The sequence below is a fragment of the Otolemur garnettii genome, unplaced genomic scaffold (genome assembly GCF_000181295.1).
Source record: "Otolemur garnettii isolate 467f Iridium unplaced genomic scaffold, OtoGar3 scaffold00023, whole genome shotgun sequence".
Classification (NCBI taxonomy): Eukaryota; Metazoa; Chordata; class Mammalia; order Primates; family Galagidae; genus Otolemur; species Otolemur garnettii.
Window position 1 is genome coordinate 22,680,647 of NW_003852418.1, and position 21,508 is coordinate 22,702,154.

At 52.5% G+C, this 21,508-nt stretch overlaps 2 protein-coding genes across 3 annotated transcripts in view; both read left to right on the forward strand.

Annotated features, from left to right (window-relative positions):
* Nucleotides 1–14,802, forward strand: part of PRPF6 (pre-mRNA processing factor 6) — a 63,803-nt gene extending 49,001 nt beyond the window's left edge. The window contains exons 12-20 of the mRNA XM_023511997.1: nucleotides 3,967–4,088; nucleotides 6,385–6,523; nucleotides 7,596–7,715; nucleotides 7,887–8,063; nucleotides 8,454–8,587; nucleotides 9,196–9,287; nucleotides 11,210–11,324; nucleotides 13,688–13,814; nucleotides 14,541–14,802. Of these exons, the coding sequence (XP_023367765.1) occupies nucleotides 3,967–4,088; nucleotides 6,385–6,523; nucleotides 7,596–7,715; nucleotides 7,887–8,063; nucleotides 8,454–8,587; nucleotides 9,196–9,287; nucleotides 11,210–11,324; nucleotides 13,688–13,814; nucleotides 14,541–14,693 (1,179 nt within the window). The 3' untranslated portion in view covers nucleotides 14,694–14,802. The remainder of the gene's footprint in view (nucleotides 1–3,966; nucleotides 4,089–6,384; nucleotides 6,524–7,595; nucleotides 7,716–7,886; nucleotides 8,064–8,453; nucleotides 8,588–9,195; nucleotides 9,288–11,209; nucleotides 11,325–13,687; nucleotides 13,815–14,540) is intronic.
* A 3,908-nt stretch (nucleotides 14,803–18,710) lies between these two features.
* On the forward strand, nucleotides 18,711–21,508 carry LOC111724415. Of its 2 annotated transcripts, XM_023511916.1 has the most exons (4): nucleotides 18,711–18,898; nucleotides 20,427–20,720; nucleotides 20,837–20,989; nucleotides 21,177–21,508. In XM_023511916.1, the coding sequence occupies exons 1-4, from the start codon at nucleotides 18,896–18,898 to the stop codon at nucleotides 21,342–21,344; spliced, it is 618 nt and encodes a 205-aa protein (XP_023367684.1). In that variant the 5' UTR covers nucleotides 18,711–18,895; the 3' UTR covers nucleotides 21,345–21,508. The 2 variants fall into 2 exon arrangements, with proteins under 2 accessions (XP_023367684.1, XP_023367683.1); XM_023511915.1 differs by having other exon boundaries at nucleotides 18,711–20,720.

Genomic DNA, 21,508 nt, shown 5'->3' on the forward strand with positions numbered 1-21,508 from the left:
GGTTACAGTGCCGGCCACATAACACCAAGGTTGGCAGGTTCAAACCCAGCCCTATCCAGCTATAAAACAAGAATGGCAACTGCAAAGAAAAAAAAAAAAGCTAAGCATTGTGGCGGGTGCCTGTAATCCCAGCTACTTGGGAGGCTGAGGCAAGAGAATCACTTGAGCTCAAGAGTTTGAGGTTGCTGTGAGCTGTGATGCTATGACACTCTACCAAAGGCGACATAGTGAGACTCTGTCTCAAAAAAAAAAAAAAAAAAAAAGAATAAATAAATGTAGACGTATACTAATAATATAGAAGGATTCCTGAGCCATTTTTATTTTGAACGTAGAGTTAGGTGCTTTGTTTCTCTGTTCTGTTCTTCATTGCTTATGACAGCCTGGGGCCTCTTGGTGGGGCTGTCATCCTGCCAGGAACAAGTTGTGAAAGCAGAAATCCAAGAGCTATTTTAGTTTTTCTCTTATTTTTCGTTCTCTCCCTCATGTCCTGTTTTTCACACTGCTTTGTGACACAAGACCAAGAACTAAACGGTCTTGTTGGAAGTGTGATGGTTAACGTTCCTCCCACTCAGGGACTAACCTGGCCCTGCAGCCAAGACTCTGAACAAAATGTATGTGGTCCCGTGGGCTTCTAAAACAGTTTTCAGGCAACTGAAGATAAGAGGAGGCTGAGAGGCTTTATAACTGACCTCCAAGACTTTGGTCAGAAGACAGAGAAGGGCATAGACCAGTTTACTTTGCCCAGGGCCTGTCCCTCTCCAGCATCCTTCCCTGACTCCTTTGGGTACTCCTGGTGTGAGGACACTGCCTGAGGCAGGGCCTTTCCTGCTTTCCATGGTGCCAAGTTAAAGGGAGGTCACATGACTGGGAGGCACAGTCTGAGTGAGGAGCCCCCAGCCCTACCTGTGCCTGCTCCTTTTTCATGCTGGGCATCCTTGAACTCTGGGCGGCTCCCTGTCCTCTATAGCATGGTCCTCAGTGCCCTCCCTGTTTGGGAACTAGGACAGCTGTGAGCTGACATTCACAATTGTAAAATATTATTCCTGTCCCACTTCTAGGGGCCTTTTACTTTCCTTTAGGTGCGAACTCCTTCACAAGAATACTTCCCACATCTGCAGAGTATGGGAAGCCGGGGCTTCTCAGGGGCAGTGCCCAGGTGCAGTATGAGGCTGAGTGATAGTATCCTCTGGGTTTCATAGCCATCACGACTTATACACTGTACATGGTGACTGGCTTTCTTGTTTTATTGTCTCGTGCTGACCAAGAAATAAAATTACCTTTTTTTTTTTTTTTGAGACAGAGTCTCATTATGTCACCCTTGGTAGAGTACTGTGGCGTCACAGCTCATAGCAACCTCAAACTCTTGGGCTTAAGCAATTCCTTTGCCTCAGCCTCCCAAGAAGCTGGGACTACAGGCACCTGCCACAATGCTAGCTATTTTGTTGTTGTTGCAGTTGTTGTTTAGCAGACCTGGGCCAGGTTCGAACCTGCCAGCCTCAGTGTATGTGGCCAGCGCTCTAACCACTGAGCTTTGGGCACCAAGCCAAATTACCTTTTTTTTATTTTGCTTTTTTTAGACAGAGTCTCAACTATGTTGCCCTTAGTAGACTGCTGTGGCATCACAGCTCACAGCAATCTCAAACTCTTGAGCTCAAGCAATTCTTCTTGCCTCAACCTCCCAAGTAGCTGGGATTATAGGTACCCGCCATAATGCCCAGCTTTTTTTGTTTGTTTTTGCAATTGTCATTCTTGTTTTTTAGCTGGCCTGGGCTGGGTTTGAGCCTTCCAGCCTTTGTGTATGTGGCCAGTGCCATAACCACTGTGCTATGGGTGCCAAGCCAAAATTACCTTTCTTTTTTTCTTTTTAGGCAGAGTCTCACTATATTACCCTCGATAGAGTGCTCTGGTGTCATAGCTCACAGCAACCTCTAACTCTTGGGCTTAAACAGTTTTCTTGCCTCAGCCTCCCTAGTAGTTAAGACTACAGGTGCCCCCCCACAATGCTCATTGATGTTTGACAGGTCTGGGCTGGATTTGAATTCCCCAGCTCTGGTGTATGTATGTGGCTGGCACCCTTAGCTGCTGAGCTACAGGCACCGAGCCTAGCTCTTTTTTTTTTTTTTTTTTTCTTGAGACAGAGCCTCAAGCTGTCACCCTGGATAGAATGCGTGGCATCACCGCTTATAGCAACCTCAAACTCCTGGGCTTAAGTTATTCTCTTGCCTCAGTCTCCCAAGTAGCTGGGACCACAGGTGCCTGCCAGAACACTCAGCTATTTTTTGGTTGTAGTTGTCATTGTTGTTTGGCAGGCCCGGGCTAGATTCGAACCACCAGCTCTGGTGTATGTGGCTGGTGCCATAGCGGCTTGAGCCACAGGTGCCGAGCCTACCTTTTTTTTTTTTTTTTAAAGAGACAGGTCTCACTCTGTCAGCCAGGCTGGAGTGCAGTGGGGGAATTACAGCTCACTGCAGCCTCTGAGTGTTGAGCTCAAGTAATCCTCTTGCCCTGTTCTCCTGAGTAGCTGGAACTACAGGGATATGTCCCCCTACCCAGTTAATTTTTTTATTTTTTTTTATTTTTTTGAGACAGTTTCACTTATTAACCCTTGGTAGAGTGCCATATAGTCACAGCTCACAGTAACCTCCAACTCCTTGGGCTTAGGTGATTCTCTTGCCTCAGCCTCCCGGGACTACAGGTGCCCACCACAACACCCGGCTATTTTTTTTGTTGCAGTTGGCTGGGGCTGGGTTTGAACCCACCACCCTCGGTATATGGGGTTGGTGCCCTACTCACTGAGCCACAGGCTCCGCCCTATTTTTGTTTTTTTTTTAATTTTGTAGTGATGGGGTTTCACTCTGTTGCCCAGGCTGGTCTCAAATTCTTGGCTTCCAGTGATCCTCCTACCTCAACCTCCCAAAGTGTTAGTATTACAGGAGTGAGATACCACGTCCCCTCTAAAATCATTCTCGAGTATAGAAATAACATGTCTGAAGAAAGAAGTATTTACTGTAGTTACATTTGAGTGGATGGGTTTTTCTATCTCTTAAAGATTTCAGAGTACTATAACTTTTATAATGTAAAACATATTACAACTAATTTTTATTTATTTATTTTTTTATTTTTTTTTGAGACAGAGCCTTACGCTGTAGCCCTGGGTGCCGTGGTGTCACAGCTTACAGCAAACTCCAACTCCTGGGCTTAAGCGATTCTCTTGCCTCAACCTCCCAAATAGCTGGGATTACAGGTGCCCACCACAATGCTGGCTATTTTTTGGTTGTAGTTGTCATTGTTGTTTGGCAGGCCCAGGCTGGATTCAAACCCGCCAGCTCTGGTGTATGTGGCTGGTGCCTTAGCTGTTTGAGCTATAGGCACCAAACCTATACCTCATATTTTTTTTTCTTTTTGGAGACATAGTCTCACTTTATTGCCCTTGGTAGAGTGCTGTGACATCATAGCACTAGGGTGAGTGATTCTCAAGGCGCCCACCACAACACTCAGCTATTTTTTTGTTGCAGTTTGGCTGGGGCTGGATTTGAAACCACCACCTTCTATATATGGGGCCGGCGCCCTACTCACTGAGCCACAGGTGCCACCTACACCTCATTTTTTAAAAGGAAACCAGGGTGCACAGTGCAGTTAACTACTTGTGTGTGTGCGTGCATGTGCCTTTGGATATGGCCGGTGGTGACTGGTGCTCCTCTGTGCTGGTGTGTGCGTGCATGTGCTTTGGATATGACAGCTGGTGATTGGTGCTCCTCTGTGCCGGCTCCTCTTGGAGGCTAAGAGCCAGCAGGCAGCTCACATGCCCCCCCCATCTTGGTGTCCTGTCCTGCATCATAGTTCTAATTACATCAGCCAGCACCCTGCGCTTCCTAGGAGATGGATCCCTGAGCATCACTGTGAGCACATGTCATCATACCCTGTAGCCAGTGCCAGGCCCTTTTCTCATATCTGTCTCTGCTTTAGTGTGTGGCCCACAGTGCCCTGGAGTGTGCACGTGCCATCTATGCCTACGCCCTGCAGGTGTTCCCCAGCAAGAAGAGCGTGTGGCTACGAGCTGCATACTTTGAGAAGAACCACGGCACCAGGTACAAGGCAGTCCCTTTGGGCTAAAGAGTCCTCCTGCTCCTGTCTATGCTAATTGTAAGCCCCTCATCCCTGCAGAAGTGCTAGCATACCTGGTTGAGGTCTGACCTTCCATGGTAACAATGGAAGCAGCTTTTATGGCACTTGAAACTTTAAGCTGGAGCTATCTTTGTAACCGTTTTTTGTGAAAGGATTATCACTATTTCATAGTTGAAAAGCATGGACTTTGCTGGGCACAGGGGCTCATGCATTGTAGGAGGCCAATGTGGGTGGCTTGCTTGAGCTCATGAGTTCAAGACAAAGCCCAAGCCAGAGTGAGACCCTATATCTACTAAAAATAGAAAAACTAGCTGGGTGTCTCCCAGTACCTGTGTATCGTGAATAAAAAAAAAAGAAAAGAAAAACTAGCTGGGTGTTGTAGTGGGCGCCTGTAGTTCCAGCTGAGGCAGGAAGATTGCTGGAGCTCAGGAGTTTGGTCATTGAGGGGCCTGCCCAAGTTCCCGGTGGCTCAAGGAATGCTGGGGGTGCTGGTTGCAGGCTGGAACCACATAGCCCATGCCTGCAGCAGTAGCCAGGGCAGCATCTGGGCCAGGCAGATGTGTTTTTCATTTAAGCTCTGCTGGCTTTGAGTTTTGGCTAATTTTTGCACTCAGAGGAGGTCTTTGATGATTTTCTTTAATTGTACTCTGTAATTGAAACAACCTTTTGAGTTTGCCTTATTGTCTGTAAACATTGATTAAATCAGGCATTGTGATTTCTTATTTTAAATGGCAGCTCTGAGGGTATTAGGCTGGAGTCCCCAAGCACCCTGTCAGTCCTCTCCTAGGCCCTGGGGCCCTGCTCCCTGTGCTGGGTTGGGACAGGCCTTACAGAGGGGTGTTGAGCCCTCGTGTCTTTTCTTCTTGGTGTGTTTAATGTCAGCATCATTCTTTCCACTTTCCAGCTGATGTGCTGGTTTGACTTAACTTTTGGTGGAGCATTTTGAAATTCTCCCAGTACTCACCCTGCAGTAGATCACCTGGGGCCATGTAATGCAAAACAGGGTGGTGCCAGGTGTGGGCTGAGACCTAAGCAGGATCTGCTGCCCTGGACTGCTGGCTCAGCAGCAGGCCCCCCACTGTCCTGTGGTCTCCCAGGTTGGCTAAGAGGGGAGTAGTAGTGGCACCTGGGCCGTTCTCTGTGAGCAATGTGTTGCTGTCAGGCCTCACTCCACGTCCTCCTTTTGTCTTCTTGGTGGGCTCAGAGGGGTCGTGGCCACAGGAGAGTCTGGGCATTACACGTGACACCCAGGGCCAGCAGTCTTCTTGATCAACAATGACCTAAAATGACTTTCTTCCAATAAGATCATTTCTTTGGATGCTAGAGGAATAGACTTGGGATCATAATTTTTTTTTTCTTTTAGAGACAGAGTCTCACTTTAACAACCTTGGTAGAGTGCTGTGGCGTCACAGCTCACAGCAACCACCAGCTCTTGGGCTTAGGGGATTCTTTTGCCTCACCCTCCTGAGTAGCTGGGATTATAGGCGCCTGCCACAATACCCAGCTATTTCTTTTGTTGCGTTTGGCTGGAACCAGGTTTGAACCTGCCACCCCTGGTATATGGGGCTGGTGCCCTACTCACTGAGCCACAGGTGCCGCCCATGGGATCGTAATTTTTTTTTTTTTTTTGAGACGAAGCCTCAACCTGTCACCCTGGGTAGAGGGCCATGGCATCACAGCTCACAGCAACCTCCAATTCCCGGGCTCAAGTGAGTCTCCTGCCTCCATCTCCCAAGTAGCTGGGACTGTAGGCGCCCGCCACAATGCCCGGTTATTTTTTGGTTGCAGCCGTCATTGTTTGGCAGGCCTGGGCTGGATTCGAACCCCCCAGCTCAGGTGTATGTGGCTGGCGCCTTAGCCGCTTGAGCCACAGGCGCCCAGCCGGGATCATAATTTTTATTGGTGGATCCAGGGTGTACTCTGTGGTTCAAGATGAAAAAGCCTCTCCTGTCCCCAGACCAGGCAGTTATCACTACCAGCAGGACACATGGCTGTAAAAGTTCTCTTGTGAAGTTCCTCCTCAGGCTCTGCTGCCTAGACAATGCGCTGCTTTGTGGAACCCTCTTCAGTAGTTGATTTTAGGATCTTTATGGAGAGAAAAGATTTCCCCATACTCTCCCCATTGTAAAATCTGGTAAATCATTAACTATGTCGAACTTTGGAGCAATAACTATCTTTTCAGAGCCCAGGACGTAGCTGAGTGTGGTGTGTGCTTGGTTTATGGCCCTGGCCCTGATGACCGCAGCCTCTGTCTTGCAGGGAGTCCCTGGAAGCCCTCCTGCAGAGGGCTGTGGCTCACTGCCCCAAAGCGGAGGTGCTATGGCTCATGGGCGCCAAGTCCAAGTGGCTAGCAGGGGATGTGCCTGCAGCAAGGAGCATCTTGGCTCTGGCCTTCCAGGTGGGTGAGGATCCTGGTGTACACAGAGCCTGGCCTCAGTGCTGGCTGGGCCTCAAAACTTCCATGTACACATGCCTTGGCCATGCTATGGTCAGGGACTAGACCCCAGGCTGAGAGACCAGAGAGCAGAAAGGACAGCTTGGTTGGGGAAACTACCTCCTGGTGCCACCACTTGTAGCCATGTAACTCTTCCAGGACATAGAGCCCAGGATTGCATGTGGGCCACCTGGTGCCAGTAGGGCCCCTGGGTGAGTGGGCCCCACTCAGATAACTACGCCCAGCTGGCCTGATTATGCCTGGCTGTCATGAGTGTGCAGTTTTTATGAGTACCTTGTTTTTACTTTTTTTATTGTTACGTATCCTAATACTTTATGACAACGTGGGTGTTAGTCAAATAGTTTCACTGCATATTTTCTAAGAAACTATAGAACGCTATATAAATGTCAGTCTGTTATTGTAATCCAGGCCAACATAAAATATGTCCTTCCTTAAGTAAACACCATGAAAGGGCCTGGCCTGGGTGTAGCCTTTTGCTGTCAGTTGCCTATTTGAGAAAACTCAAGAGTAAGCGGCATCGCAGCTCTAAGTAATCACAGTGGTGTCCCCTCCAGCTGCCAGTTGAGGTGGTTCTCTTGCCTGGGCCTCTGGGCCTAGTGCCCTGCCTGCATGTCCACTGGCCACTGGGGCTGTGTGTGGCCCAGTCTCAGCCTTTGGGAGCTCTGATTCATTTCCCTGGGCCTAGGGGAAGTGCAGGGTTGGGTGTGATGGGCCCATATGTGTAGGTTGTGCTCAACCAACTCCGGGGTTTGAGCGAATTCTGGGAGATCCTAGAGAAGAGGCTTATTGTTGCTTAAGTGCTAGGAGGCCTCCCCTCACCACAGAGTGAGAGTGGATGCACACATGTGTTTCCAGGCCGGTCTGCTCTGCCATCTCCTAGCCTGAAGGGCTCTGGCCAGGCCATTCCTGTAACAGATCAAGGCCAGTTTGGTTCCAGGCTGCCTGCTTTTGATTAGGTGCGACTGAGTGCTGGGTCTGTGCTCTGACCCTGCTGGCACGTTGTGCTTGCTCTCAGGCTAACCCCAACAGTGAGGAGATCTGGCTGGCAGCCGTGAAGCTGGAGTCCGAAAACAACGAGTACGAGCGGGCTCGGAGGCTGCTGGCTAAGGCGCGGAGCAGTGCACCCACTGCTCGGGTGAGTGGGGCAGGGGGCAGGCAAGTGGGCCGACTGGCCACTTGACTGAGATTTGGTCCTCCATCTGTCCCCACCTCTTGTGTACACAGAAGAGCTGTGATAAACTTGCAAAAGTGCACAGAGAAGGACAGACATGCGGAGTGAGTGTGACAGTGTGTGTCTGCCATGCAGGTGTTCATGAAGTCTGTGAAGCTGGAGTGGGTATTGGGCAGCATCGCAGCCGCGCAGGAGCTGTGTGAGGAGGCCTTGCGTCCCTACGAGGACTTCCCCAAGCTGTGGATGATGAAGGGGCAGATCGAGGAGCAGGAAGGGCAGATGGAGAAGGCACGGGAGGCCTACAGCCAGGGGGTGAGCCTCAGCTGTGCCCAGCCACTTGCCCCTCACCTCTGGGGAGGGCTGGGGCTGATAGTCTGGGCCTCGCTAGGCCCCAGTGGGCAGTCTGGGCTCTGGCTGGGGCCTGGTCCCATGCTCTGAGTCTTGCACTTTCCTTCTGCAAAGCTGCACACCCTGCATGGCTGGTGTGGAGGCTGTGTGCACAACATAAGCACATACACAACCCACACGTGTCCCTGTGTGCCATGCACACTGCATGACTATAACACCCTCACCTCCTGGCAGAGCATGCAGTGTCCCTGCACGACATGCTGGCTTTGGGGCCCTTAGTACGTATGAAGAGTTGCTGTGGTGCTCTTAGCCTACAGACCCTACCTGAGCTCCACTCTGGTCTGTTGGTTGCAGTTGAAGAAGTGTCCCCACTCTACACCCTTGTGGCTTTTGCTCTCGCGGCTGGAAGAGAAGATTGGGCAGCTCACCCGGGCACGGGCTATTCTGGAGAAGTCTCGTCTGAGGAACCCAAAGAACCCTGAGCTATGGTGAGTCTCAGAGGATCTGGGCAGTCTGGGCTGTTGGCCCTCCTTACCCTGGGAGCCGTCCTCACCCAGCTGCTTGTGCAGAAGCCATTTGGCCGTTGTGTCCATGCTCCAGGAGGTGGCGGCAGGTGCTGGCCATGAGGAGTCATGTTCCTTGCCTTGAGAGGGTTTGGCTTAGATGCTGGGACAGGTCTGCAGATGGATTGATGCTGTTCTTCTTGTGCTCTGATGGGCGCCGGGGCAAGGAGGGGCTGATGACTGGGGTGAGCTGGTGTGGGCCCAGTGAGGGCAGCAGGCACTGCTGGAGACAGCTCTGGGTGCCCATTGAGTGGCACTTGTCTCCCAGTCCAGTCTCTGCTTATTTTGGGTGCCTGTGCTCCATTTGGGTAACATCAGGATCCAAAGTCTCCTTGGGGGCAGTTGCTGGAGCCCTGGTGGGATATGGGCCCTGGCACCTCACTTCTCCAGTGGTGAGCTCTGTTCTTCAGAGGGGATCTGAGCTGCCACTGTGACTGGGCCAGGGCCCCTCAGACCAGCCTCGCCAAAGCTCCCAGGCATCAGCTGGTATGAGCTGCTAGCTCACTGTGTGCATCCCTGGGCCACCTTCTCAGGTTGGAGTCTGTGCGGCTGGAGTACCGTGCGGGGCTGAAGAACATTGCCAACACTCTGATGGCCAAGGCACTGCAAGAGTGCCCCAACTCTGGTAAGGGCAGCTTCCTGGCTTCCCAGATTGGCAGGGGTGCATTTCTCAGGGTATAGGGACTCAGGCTTCCAACAGTTGCTGGTCCAGCAGTCAGGTGTCTCAGCTGTGCTTGGTCATTAGGATGTTTAAATTCCTGGTCTCAACATGGGAGAATTTATTTTTATGTTCTGAAGTGCTATGATTTAACGTTGAACTTTTATCATTCTACTTAAAGTAACACATATGCAGAATAAACACATTTGGAGTTAAAAGGCAGAAGTAGAAATTATCTGTAGGCCCACCACTTAGGAATCACTACTCTTTTTGTTTTTTGTTTTGAGACAGAGTCTCACTCAGTTGCCTTGGGGTTGAGAACCATGGCATTATTGCTTACAGCAACCTCAAATTCTTAGGCTCAAGTGATCCTCTTGCCTCAGCCTCTCAAGTAGCTGGAACTACAGGTGCCTGCCATAATACCCAGCTATTTTTAGAGACGGGGGTCTCAATCTTGCTCATAGCTGGTCTCCAACTTGTGAGCTCGGGCAGTCCACCCACCTCGGCCTCCCAGAGTGCTAGGATTACAGGTGTGAGCCACCACACTGGGCAGGAATCACACTTGTAGCTTATTTATTTCAGTTTGTGTTATTGTACAAAATTAAAGTCATACAATGTATTTAGTTTATATAGCTGAAAATTTTGGGAGAATCATACATTCTCATTGAATCTTTTTTTTTTTTTTTAAAGAGACAGTCTCAGTTTGTCGCCCTTGGTAGAGTGCTGTGGCATCACAGCTCACAACAACCTCCAGCTTTTGGGCTTAGGCAATTCTCTTGCCTAAACCTCCTAAGTAGCTGGGACTAAGGGCGCCTGCCACAATGCTGGCTATTTTTTGTTGCAGTTTGGCCAGGGCCGGGTTCAAACCCGCCACCCTCGGGGCGCCAGTGGCACCCTACTCACTGAGCCACAGGCATGGCCCTTTTGTTGAATCTTTAAGGATAAAAATGTGGCAGGACATGGTGGCTCACGCCTGTGATCCCAATGCTTTGGGAGGCCAAGGCAAGTGGATTGCCAGAGCTCAGGAGTTCAAGAGTAGCCTGAGCCAAGAGTGAGACCCCGTCTCTAATAAAAATAGAAAAACTAGCCAGATGTTGTGGCGGGTACTGGTAGTTGCAGCTACTGAGGAGGCTGAGGCAAGAGGATCACTTGAGCCCAGGAGTTTGAGGTTGCTGGGAGCTTTCACACCATGGTACTCTACCCAGGGTTACAGAGTGACACTGTTGTCTCAAAAAAAAAAAAAAGTTTTTAGCAGCAGTATAATTATCTGTGTGGATGTGTCAGGAACATGCCACTCGCCTGTCGGCCAGCTGCTAGTCATTCAGCAATCCATAGTGTCTGATCCAGCACTGTGCTGAGGTAACTTTCTCCAGGTTGTCCCACCTGTTTCTTCTCTCCTCACAGTAGAAGAGTAAGAGCTGGCTTGTCCCACACATTGAATACACAAACAGTAATGAAAGCTGATTAGCAAAATAAAGGTCCATACATATTAAATAGGATATCTAACACCACAAAAACTATCCTCAAAAAAATCAGTGTGTGGCTCACAGGTTGGACACCTGATTATATGGATCTTTACTAGTATTTCTGGTGTCTTTCTTAATGATAAATTCTTGGATGTAAAACTACTGAGTTAGTAGGAGGGAACCCTTACAGGTTATCCAGTCTTTACCGTCAGGACTATTTAGACTGCAGCAGGTTGGGTGGAGCTCTTGGCCTCCATGGGTTTCCTTCCACTGGCCCTGTCAGCAGTGTGTGAGAGGTTGGTGGGAATAGCCATGGCCTGGGTCAGGATTCCTGCAGACTCTCAGGGCTGCCTATGTAGGTGGGGCAGGTTCCTGAAAGCAAAAACGGAGGTGGAAGTGCACATCTTTGTTTCTGAATTTCAGGTATCCTGTGGTCTGAAGCCATTTTTCTTGAGGCAAGGCCCCAGAGGAAGACAAAGAGTGTGGATGCCTTGAAGAAGTGTGAACACGATCCCCATGTGCTCCTGGCTGTTGCCAAGTGAGTAGTTCTCTCTGCCCTCCCTGATGGTCCCAAAGATGCTGGAGACAAGGTGGGGCCCTCATCTTGGCTGGGGCACGCATTTCCCCAGGCAGAGAAAACCATGTGACATGTGCTACCAGCATCCCCTGGGGAGGGACAGAGGGACAGCCTTCTCTGGGGCTTGCTGGCTATGAGGGTCCCTTCCTCTCTTGAGGGTGCCCTGGGTGTGATTCGGCCCTTCTTCTGTTCTAGCTTTTTCTGGGTGGGGCAGGGGAGACACTGCTCTCTCTGCTACCTTTTAGTTTTGTGGGTTTTTTTTGAGACAGAGCCTCAAGCTATCCCCCTGGGTAGAGTGCCATGGCATCACAGCTCACAGCAACCTCCAACTCCTGGGCTCAAGCGAGTCTCCTGCCTCAGCCTCCCAAGTAGCTGGGACTACAGGCGCCCGCCACAATGCCCGGCCATTTTTTGGTTGCAGCCATCATTGTTGTTTGGCGGGCCCGGGCTGGGGATTCGAACCCGCCACCTTAGGTGTATGTGGCTGGCGCCTTAGCCGCTTGAGGCACAGGCACTGAACCGCTACCTTTTAGTTTATACCTTTAGTTTGGCCCGGGTTGGAAGATAGACAGTTTTGCTGGTATTGGTTCATATAGAATTTAAGTAATAAGCAAAACCCCTTTGGCTCAAAGGGCTTTAGCCAAGAGTTTTGTTTCTGTTGTGTTAGGGCTTTCAGCTCTGTGACCCTGGAGACTGTGCAGAGCTAACTGGGTTCCACCTGATCAGCACACGGGTATGGAGGTGACTGTGAGGGCCATCTCGTAGCATGGGGCTTGAAGGGAAGCAGAGGTCAGCAAGGGGCTTCATACATGTTTGACACTGGTCTACTGCGTGCTGGCTCAGGGGCTTCCTGGAAATGTGACTCTAGAATCTGGCAGTGTAGTGTGTGTGGCCAGGTGGCAGAGGCTGCAGGTTCCCCATGGCAGCGAGGGCCAAGGTCTGCAATGTGTGGGGCATGGCAGAGTGTGGGGCGATGGGAAGGCTGTGGCCAGGCCTCCACCCACAGGGCCTCCAGAGCCATCCTGACTCAAGGCCTCTGCCTCCTCCTAGAAAGGGTATGGCCTGAGTATGCTGAGCCAGGAGGTTGGGAGGTAACTGGGAAGAATCTTGGTCCCTACTTGGGTCCTGAGGCTGTTAGGCAGAAGGATGGCTTTCATGACAGGGTGGTGTATCTGCCCTTGAGTTCCTATGCCCACCTTGCCCTACCCCTTGGTGATGCCTGGAACCTTCCCTGCTCCTCCAGCCCTGGGCATGAGTGCTTGGTCTCTGGAGGTCTGGTGTGGTACCCTTGGGCATGGTGTGCTCACCATCCTGCATGTGCCCCTCCCCTCTAGTGCCTGCAGCCCCCAGCAGACCAGGTAGGCCAGCTTATGTCTGTCCGGCAGCTCCCTGGGTCCTGCTCTTGAGTGACACTCTTGATAGGGCAGCCATAAAACTTCATAAAAGGCTCTACTAAGGTAGATAAGTCACTCCTTGCCACTCCCAAGCTAATATGTGTGTCTGCTATCTCGGTTCGTGCTCTTCAAATCACAGTTTATCTAGCACCAAGTAATTAAGAATACCACAGGGCTTAAAAAACAATCAGGTTATCAGCATGAAATTATTCCATTTTGTAACTGAGACCAGGCCACATAGCTGCCTGGAATGGAATGGAAGGCTCAGGTGTGTCTTACATCTGCTGTGGGGCCTCTGGTGACAGGGCAGGTGAGTGGAAGTGACACAGTCCCAGAGGGTGGGGCTCATGCAAACTCCAGCTCTGATAGCCAGAGTGGTCCTCCTGGGGCCTATTCCTCAGGCACCTGTGTCTGGCAGGTACAATGGGCATGTGTACTGGGGGCTGTAGCCATGGTGGACCCTGGGTCCTGGTGCTGCCTGGAAGCCCTTCTTCTCAGGGCTCACTTGGGGTGCTGCCCAGAAGCCCTTCTTAGGGCTTGCTTGGGGTGCTATTGGCCCTGGGTCCCAATGCTACCCAGAAGCCCTTCTTCTCAAGGCTCCCTTGGGGTGCTGCTGGCTTTGGGCAGAGCAGGACGATCCAGCAGGCCCCTTGCTAAGGAGACCCAGAGTCTTCATTTAAGTTTCTGTCAGGGTTAGTTTCATTTCCTATCAACATATTTGACCTAAAGGAAACTAATCATTTTCAAGAATTTGAAGATCTTTCTCTGCATGAATTTGTTATTTTCAGAAGCAGTCAGATTAGACCCTTGAGTAACGGCCTGGCTCAGGCCCTGGCCCTCAGCCTTCCTGGCTGCTCATCACCGGCTCATGCCACAGCCCAAGAGCACTGTGGCCACTTACTCTGGGTTTCTACCACCCTTCTGGAACAGGCTATTTTGGAGCGAGCGGAAGATCACCAAGGCCAGGGAGTGGTTCCACCGCACCGTGAAGATTGATTCGGACCTGGGGGATGCATGGGCTTTCTTCTATAAGTTTGAGCTGCAGCATGGCACTGAGGTGAGGCCTTTTGGGCCAAGTGGTCCCAGCCCATGGGGGCCCAGGAAGTGGCCAAGACCAGCATGACTCTGTGGGGTGGGGAGGGAATGAGCTGGGCTGGAGTCTAGGGGCCTCTATAGCTGTGTTCTGGGGACAGTGTTACACCCGGCACCCTGACCATAATAGGCTTGGTCTATTTTAAGTGGTCTACCAGTATATTTTAGTGAGCTGTTTATGACTGGGGACTAGGGTCACCTTATGAATGAGAATGGAGTTGGCCTATGTCTCAGGGGCCTGAGCCTAGGGGTAGCCTTCAGGGGAAGCCCCAGTAACCACCCCAGAGCCAGGCATTGTCACAGCTGTGCTCATGGGAATGGGGGCAGTCAGGTTGTCCTGGGGTCTCTGGGAGGCAGCAGCCAGACTTCTCATTCAGAGAAAGATGTTGGGCACTTGTGTGACTTGAAGAACCTGGCATAATTCCCACTTATGGTCTGGGGATCACCCTGACTTGAGAGGGGTCCGCATACCCCAGAAGGATGGGGTGTCTTGGGGAACACACCTGAAGGGTAACAGCCAAAGGCAGCTCTGCCTCCTGCTGTACAAAATGAGCCTGGGGCCTCTTCCCAGGGTCCCCCAGCCTGGGGTTGGTGCTATGGGAGCCCAGTCTGCAAGGGGATAGGTGTGAGGTAGATGAGGTTCAGGGATCAGCCTGGGAGGGGTCTGAATGCTGTGTGACCCCCTCCCCAGGAACAGCAGGAGGAGGTGAGGAAGCGCTGTGAGAACGCAGAGCCTCGGCATGGGGAACTGTGGTGCGCCGTGTCCAAGGACATCACCAACTGGCAGAGGAAGATTGGAGAGATCCTTGTGTTGGTGGCCGGCCACATCAAGAACACCTTCTGATTATCCAGCACCCATGGGGTGGGGCCTTGAGCGGCACCTGGCAGAGATGTGGAAGGCCCTCCAATCTGTTGTTCTTCAGTAAAGGGTTTTTATGTATCTGTCACCATCAGCATTTCTCTCAGAGGCCCTTCCCTGGCTCGTTTTTTTGCCCCAGTCTGGCCACCTGCAGACCACCTGTGTCTCTCAGAGAAAGCACTGCCAAGCCAGGAGCCATCCATTTTTTGTGGAGAAGGTAGTGGGGCAGGGTGTTCTGGGTAGTGGTCATGCATGGGAACAGTGGGAGAAAGTGGAGTACTCTGTCACAGGTCTACAGTGCTCAGAAGCTGCATGGAACAGACTGTGTGGGACCAAGGTGCTGAAGGAGCCTTATAGCTCCTGCCCGCAGGAGTAGAAGACTTTCCCAGTTTTAATATAGAGCAGTGGTTCTCAACCTTCCTAATGCTGCAACCCTTTAATACAGTAACTGTGGGTCTCGACCCACAGGTTGAGAACTGTTGATCTAGAGACACCTGGAGCCTTTCCCAGGTCTGAGTGCAATAGCAGAACCCACCTTTGCCTTGAGAGTGCCTGGCCACACTTTATAGGACCCCCAGGGTTGTGCTGAGTGAAAGTGTTACCAGTATGAGGTTTTCTCACTTGTGCAGATGAATTTCTTTTTGCTAATTTGTAATAAGCAATTTTATCTTAATGCACTTGTAACTGTGCTCATTGCTAGGTTGGAAATGATGTTACCTGGGAGACTTGGCTTCTTTTCAGCCTTTAAGCAATATGAGGATAAAGGATTTCTCAGGTCTTGAGTCCATGCCTGTGTGTTCAGTTAGGAGCTAACTGGTTCTCCTGCAAGGGATGTGCAGGCCACACTGGTCCAGAGGCTGTAGATGGATGGTGCTGGCAGGTGAGGTGGTAAGGCGGTCATCCAGTCAGCCAGAACCTGGCTTTTTGGATGACAGCTGTTCCCAGACATTCCCTGGGAGAGAATCACCCCAGAGGGGCCCTGTGTGTTATCAGTCATGGACCCTGAGCTTAGTCCTTGTGCACTTGGGGCCTGTGCTAGGCCTATGGCCCCTGCCCTGCTCCTGACAGGCGAGACTGGCTGAGGTCGGGGGAGCCGTGAGCATCCTCGCTACATGTGCATTCACCTCACTGTCAGCACCTAGGGTGTGAGGCCTGGCCTAGTGGAAGGTGGGGGTCCACCTTCTCTGGGGTTCTGTAAGCCTTGAGGACCTGGCCAGTCTAGGGGCAAAGGACCAACTACCCCTGTGTGGGGCTTACAGAACTGATTGGTCATCTTGGAACAGGTAACCTGGGATGGGTCCAGCTCATGAACAGAGTCTGTGGGTCTGGAAACCCTTCCTCCCCCACCCCCAGGAGTGACTGCCAGTGCCTGGTGGGTATTTCCATTGAAACTCAAGAGCTGCCTTTGTGCCCAGATTCAGTTTGAAGAGTGAGTCCTGCAGGTTTTTGGAGTTTGAAAACCAGCACATTCCTCTACAGGTGTGGAAGCTGAGGCCCTCATAGGGGCATGGACTTTGCTGCAGCCCCTCAGCTGCTGGTGGCCTTCTGTGCCCTGCATTGGGGCCTGGCTTCTTAGCACTTCCTCCAGCCTTGGGGCTAAGTTTGATCAATGCTGGGTGGGTATTTAGGGGTCATACAGAGAAGAGTGAGTCAGGCCCCATTCTGGGAGGCTTCTGCAGGGCCCTTGGAATGTTCCAGAACACCTGCACTCAGGGGGTTTCTCAGATGCTTCGAAATGGTCAGAGGACAGTCATGTCACTGAGCAGCAGGGCTGGTTCTTAGAAATGCACATAAAGTGTGCTCAGAGTGGCCTAGACGGCATAGCTGGCCACACACCGGGTGGCTGCACATCTGGGGCTGTAGCACATCCCACTGCTTCTAGACTACAAGTGGGGACAGCAGGAGGTGACTGTACTGAATATTGTAGGCAGCTTTAACACAACAGTAAGTATTTCTTTCTTTTTTTTTTTTGGAGACAGAGTCTATGTCATCCTCAGTAGAGTGCTATGGCATCACAGCTCACAACAACCTCAAACTCTTGGGCTTAAGTGATTCTCTTTCCTCAGCCTCCCAAGCAGCTGGAACTACAGGCGCCCGCCAAAACTCCTGGCTATTGTTTTGTTGCAGTTGTCATTGCTTAGCTAGACTGTGCCGGGTTAGAACCTGCCAGCCTCCGTGTATGTGGCCAGCACCATAACCACTGTGCTATGGGTGCTGAGCCAATAGTTAAGTATTTCTATATCAAGACATAGGAAAGGTACAATAAAAAATGCAGAATCAATCTTTTTTTTTTTTTTTTTTTGAAACAGTCTCATTATGTTGCCCTTGGTAGAGTGCAGTGGCATCACAGCTCACAGCAACCTCAAAAACTGTTGGGCTTAAGCAATTCTCTTGCCTCAGCCTCCCAAGTAGCTAGGACTATAGGTGCCTGCCGCAACACCTGGCTATTTTTTTTGTTGTGGTTGTCATTGTTTAGCAGGGCTGGGTTTGAACTTGCCAGCTCCAGTGTATGTGGCTGGCACCCCAACCACTGACCTACCAGCACCAAGCCTCAATCTTTTTTTTTTTTTTTTTTTATGAGACAGAATCTCACTCAGTCTCCCTGGCTAGAGTACTATGGCATCACCCAACTCATAGCAACCTCATACTCCTAGGCTGAAGAGATCTCCTGCCTCAGCCTCCCAAGTAGCTGGGACTATAGGCACCACCACACCTGGTCCAGGATTATCTTTACAGGACCACTTTTGTTTGTCTGAGTGTACTTGTAGGTCACCAGCTTCTTTCTCTCCCTGGGAGAATATACTTTACCTTTTTTTTTTTTGTAGAGACAGAGTTTCAGTTTATCACCCACGGTAGAGTGCCGTGGCGTCACACAGCTCACAGCAACCTCTGACTCCTGGGCTTAGGCGATTCCCTTGCCTCAGCCTCCTGAGTAGCTGGGACTACAGGTACCCGCCACAACGCCCAGCCATTTTTTGTTGCAGTTTGGCTGGGGCCGGGCTTGAACCCACCACCCTTGGCATATGGGGCCGGCACCCTACCCATTGAGCCATGGGCCCCGCTCTTTTTTTTTTTTTTCCCCAAACAGAGTCTATCATTGTTACCCTCCGTAGAGTGCTATGGTGTCATAGCTCACAGCAACCTCAAACTCTTGGGCTTAAGTGATCCTTTTGTCTCAGCCTCTGGAGTAGCTGGAATTAAAGGTACCTGCTACAATGCCTGGCTAATTTTTTAGAGACCGGGTCTTGCTCTTTCTCAGGCTGATCTCAAAATGAGCTCAAGCGATCTATCCACCTTGGCCTCCCAGAGTGCTGAGATTACAGGTAACTTTTCTTTTCTTTTTTTTAAAGATTTTGTTTTATTTTATTTTTTGGCTGTGGCTGGGCTTGAACCCACCACCTCCAGTATATGGGGCCAGAGCCCTACCCTTGAACCACAGGCACCACCCGGTAACTTTTCTTAAACTGGAACTTTTTTAGCCCAGGCTACAGGTGGGTCTTGTCCTTGCATTGCTCTTGTTCTGTCTCTCTGTTGCCTGCCTATCAGGGCTGGTGCTCACACCTGTAGCACAGTAGGTGGCAGAGATCAACCTTGGGACCATGGCCTCCCCCAGTGAAAGACTCTTCAGCTCAGGAGTGGTGAGGCTGGGCCAGTGGTGGGGCCCCAGGAAGTCCCACATCTCAGGACCTATTGGGGCAAGACCCTTGCATATAGGGTGCAGCTATGGTGAGACAGGTTAGGACCCTGCAGAGGCAGGACTTGCCAGTGAGGCAGGCCCCAGCCTCGCCCACGCCCCTCAGCTGGACCCTGCACTGCCCTCTGCCCACCAGGCACCCCAGCCTGCTCCTTGACAGAGCGGATTCTCCCTGGGGCTGGCAACTTACCCAAGACCTAGAGCAGCCCTGGATGCACTGGGACAGGTGGCTGCTGGGCTCCAGGGTCAGGTTAATTGATGTGATTGGACAGGAGGTGGGGACAGGGAGAGGGCAGGGCTATTGCGTGGCCTCTCTTCTTCCCTCTCCTCCTGCCTCCTCCCTCCTCTGCTTAGAGGAGCCAACTTCAAAAGCCGCCTGCTGGATTGCCTGGATTGTTGGGCCTGGTGTAGCAGCACTTCCCATCTGAGGACCCCAGGACCATGTGTGTGACTGACTGGCGGGAGTGAGGGAGGGCAAGACCCTGAGAGGCCTATGGTGAGCAGCTTCGGGCCTCTGGGGAGGGGGCACACTTGGCCCAAGAGGCTGGGAGCAAGCACAGTTGGAAGACGCTGGTTGTGCCCCTGCTGCGCCCCACTGGGAAATCCCCGGTTGGTTCCCATCAAGGAGGCTGACTTGGGTGCATGTGCCCTGGCCTTCCCGGCAGCTGTGGGAGGGAGTCGTCTGGTGCTGAGCCACCCTGTCCTCCCACATGGTGCTGAGGCTGACCTTTGGGTGGGGGTGTAGACAAGACATCTGGGACTGCCCAGACGGCCAACTTGGGGCATAGCAGGTACTGAATGTCCCTTTGGCAACTCCAGCCTCTTGCTTAGGACTCAGGCTCTTGTTCTCAGTGTGGCCTCTGACCCAAAGCAGGCAGGATGGGTGACGTGGCAGTTGTTGAAGTTGCTGAGTTGCCATAGCGTGTGTTGGGGGTAGCAGTTTAAAAGGGGCTCACAGCAAAGTGCATCTGCTTTTCCAGCCATTACTGCCTCATGCTGTGGGCAAGAGCCCCCCCCCAAAACACCCAGCTCTAGGTGAGGGTTGGGGTGCTGCTTGTTTCAACTCCCTGCAGGCTGGGAAGCCGAGTCCTGTCATCTTAGTCGGTTCGCATGATCAATTTCCAGCCCCAGATTGGCTGGCTGCCTCTACACTGGGACAGGTTTGGGGGCTGGTCCCTTTGGAGTGGATAGGAATCTGGAGCAGTTGGCTGTCTCCTTAGTGTTCGGGCTTCTTCCCCTTGATGACAGTCTGCTCTGTTCTGGGAGATGGCAGGAGAGGGTTGCTTGTAAGTACAGGAAGCTTTTGGGGTTGGTTCCAACTGTTGATTGGGGCTTGATGTTGGTGGCCCCTTTCCTCCCCTGTCATTTCTGGGGTCTCCGACCCCCTTCAAGTAGGATGTATGGCTGGGAGCTCTGAGCCCTTGCCTCAGTTGGGTTAGGGGTGCAGGGAGACCCTAGTTCCTGTGTCTTGTCTCTAAGGACCTTTCAATGGGGGTGGGAATTGCTGAGCCTTAGGAGCAGCAAGCTCTAGCCCAGCTCCGGTGGGGAGACTGAACTGCAGTTGTGTGGGAAGGTATGGGGCTGGATTGGCATGGCCAGGCTAAGGCTGTACTGGGACGACTTCCTGTTGTAACCCTGAGGGACAGCCCCCCTCCAGCTGTGCAGAGCTGCAACCTGCCTGCTGCAGTCTTGAGGCACCACCCCTTGCTGACCTAGCTGGCATGGAGATCACAGCACCAAGCTCTGCGGCCTCTAGACCTGTTCCTTTTTTGGGGGGGGGGGGGTTCTTTATGTTACCTCTCAGTGAAATGGCCTCTCCACCCCTCATCACTCACCCACGAGTCTTCACAGGCCTATCTGCTGCCTCATGGATTTATCCTGCCCAGCCTTTGCCTGGAGCCCTTGCCTGGACACCACAGTTCCATTTTGTACAGCGAGGGTCCCCTGGGCGCAGGCAGGGGGAAGGGCCCAGATGCTGCAGGTCTGCTTCCTGTGCCGGGAGGCCAACTTGGTGTCTCCAACAGGTGCGCACCAAGCCTGTGCTCTGGGCACTGCTGCTGGTCCTGCTGCTGGTGCTACTGGGGACCGCGCCAGGCAGGACTCGGCTTCGTGCCTGCAGCGTCCCTGACATGCTCCGCCACTACCAAGCTGTCATCTTTGAGGACCTGCAGGCCGCCATGAGGCAGGTCGGGCCAGAGGCCAAAGGGACCTCGCCAGGCTCTAGACACGTACATTTCATTCCGAAAAACCTGACCCTGACCGAAGCCAGGGGGTTAGGGCGGCGGGGACAACCTAGGGCCTCCTGTGGTGCCCAGAAGGTATGGGGGAGGCGCACCCACGCCCTCTTGCCCCTCCCTCCAGCCCCCATGGGGCTCCTCTCCCAATCTCCCGCTCGCACTCCCCTCCCCCCAACTTTCCTCCCTAACCTCTCCAGGAGCACAGTATTTTACTGTCTATCACGTCCCTGGGTCGGACACTGCGCGGGGTGATAGGCGGGCGCCGCCGCGGGGCGCTGGAGAAAGCGGCATGGACTGTGGCTGTGCGCACCGAGGCAGTGATGCGGCGCTACTGCAGGACGCTGCACCAGGTGTGCGTCCCTGGGGGTGTACGAGTCCAGCCCTCCCCCGACCCCACAAAGCCAATGTGTCTCTCCTGGCTCCGCCGGGGAGTGGGGTGGGGGGTGGGGGGGGTCATGTTGGCCCCCCTGCTGCGACTCCCTTCCCAGGAGCTGGGTGCGGGCCGTGCACGCTTGCTGACCACCTGGTCCCCGACAGCGGATTATGCGGCCCAAGACGCGCCCTACTCAGCGTCGCGGCGGCCAAAGGCAGCTCCTGCTGCGCGCCCTGGATGCCGTCGCCACCTGCTGGGAGAAGCTTTTTGCGCTGCGTGCTGGGGCCACCGGGGCCCGTAGCATGGCCCATCCTGCGCCCCGCGCGACCTAGCAGAGCTGCAGCTAGCGTGGAAACAAGCCTCGCCTGATGACGTTTGTTGGGGACCTCAGCCCTTCCCTCCACGCAGCCAGCGCTCTCCCTCCACGCAGCCAGCGCTCTCCGGAGGGTCCAGGATGTGGAGAAGGGAGCCCCACCCTCAGCTCGCGGAGTGACGC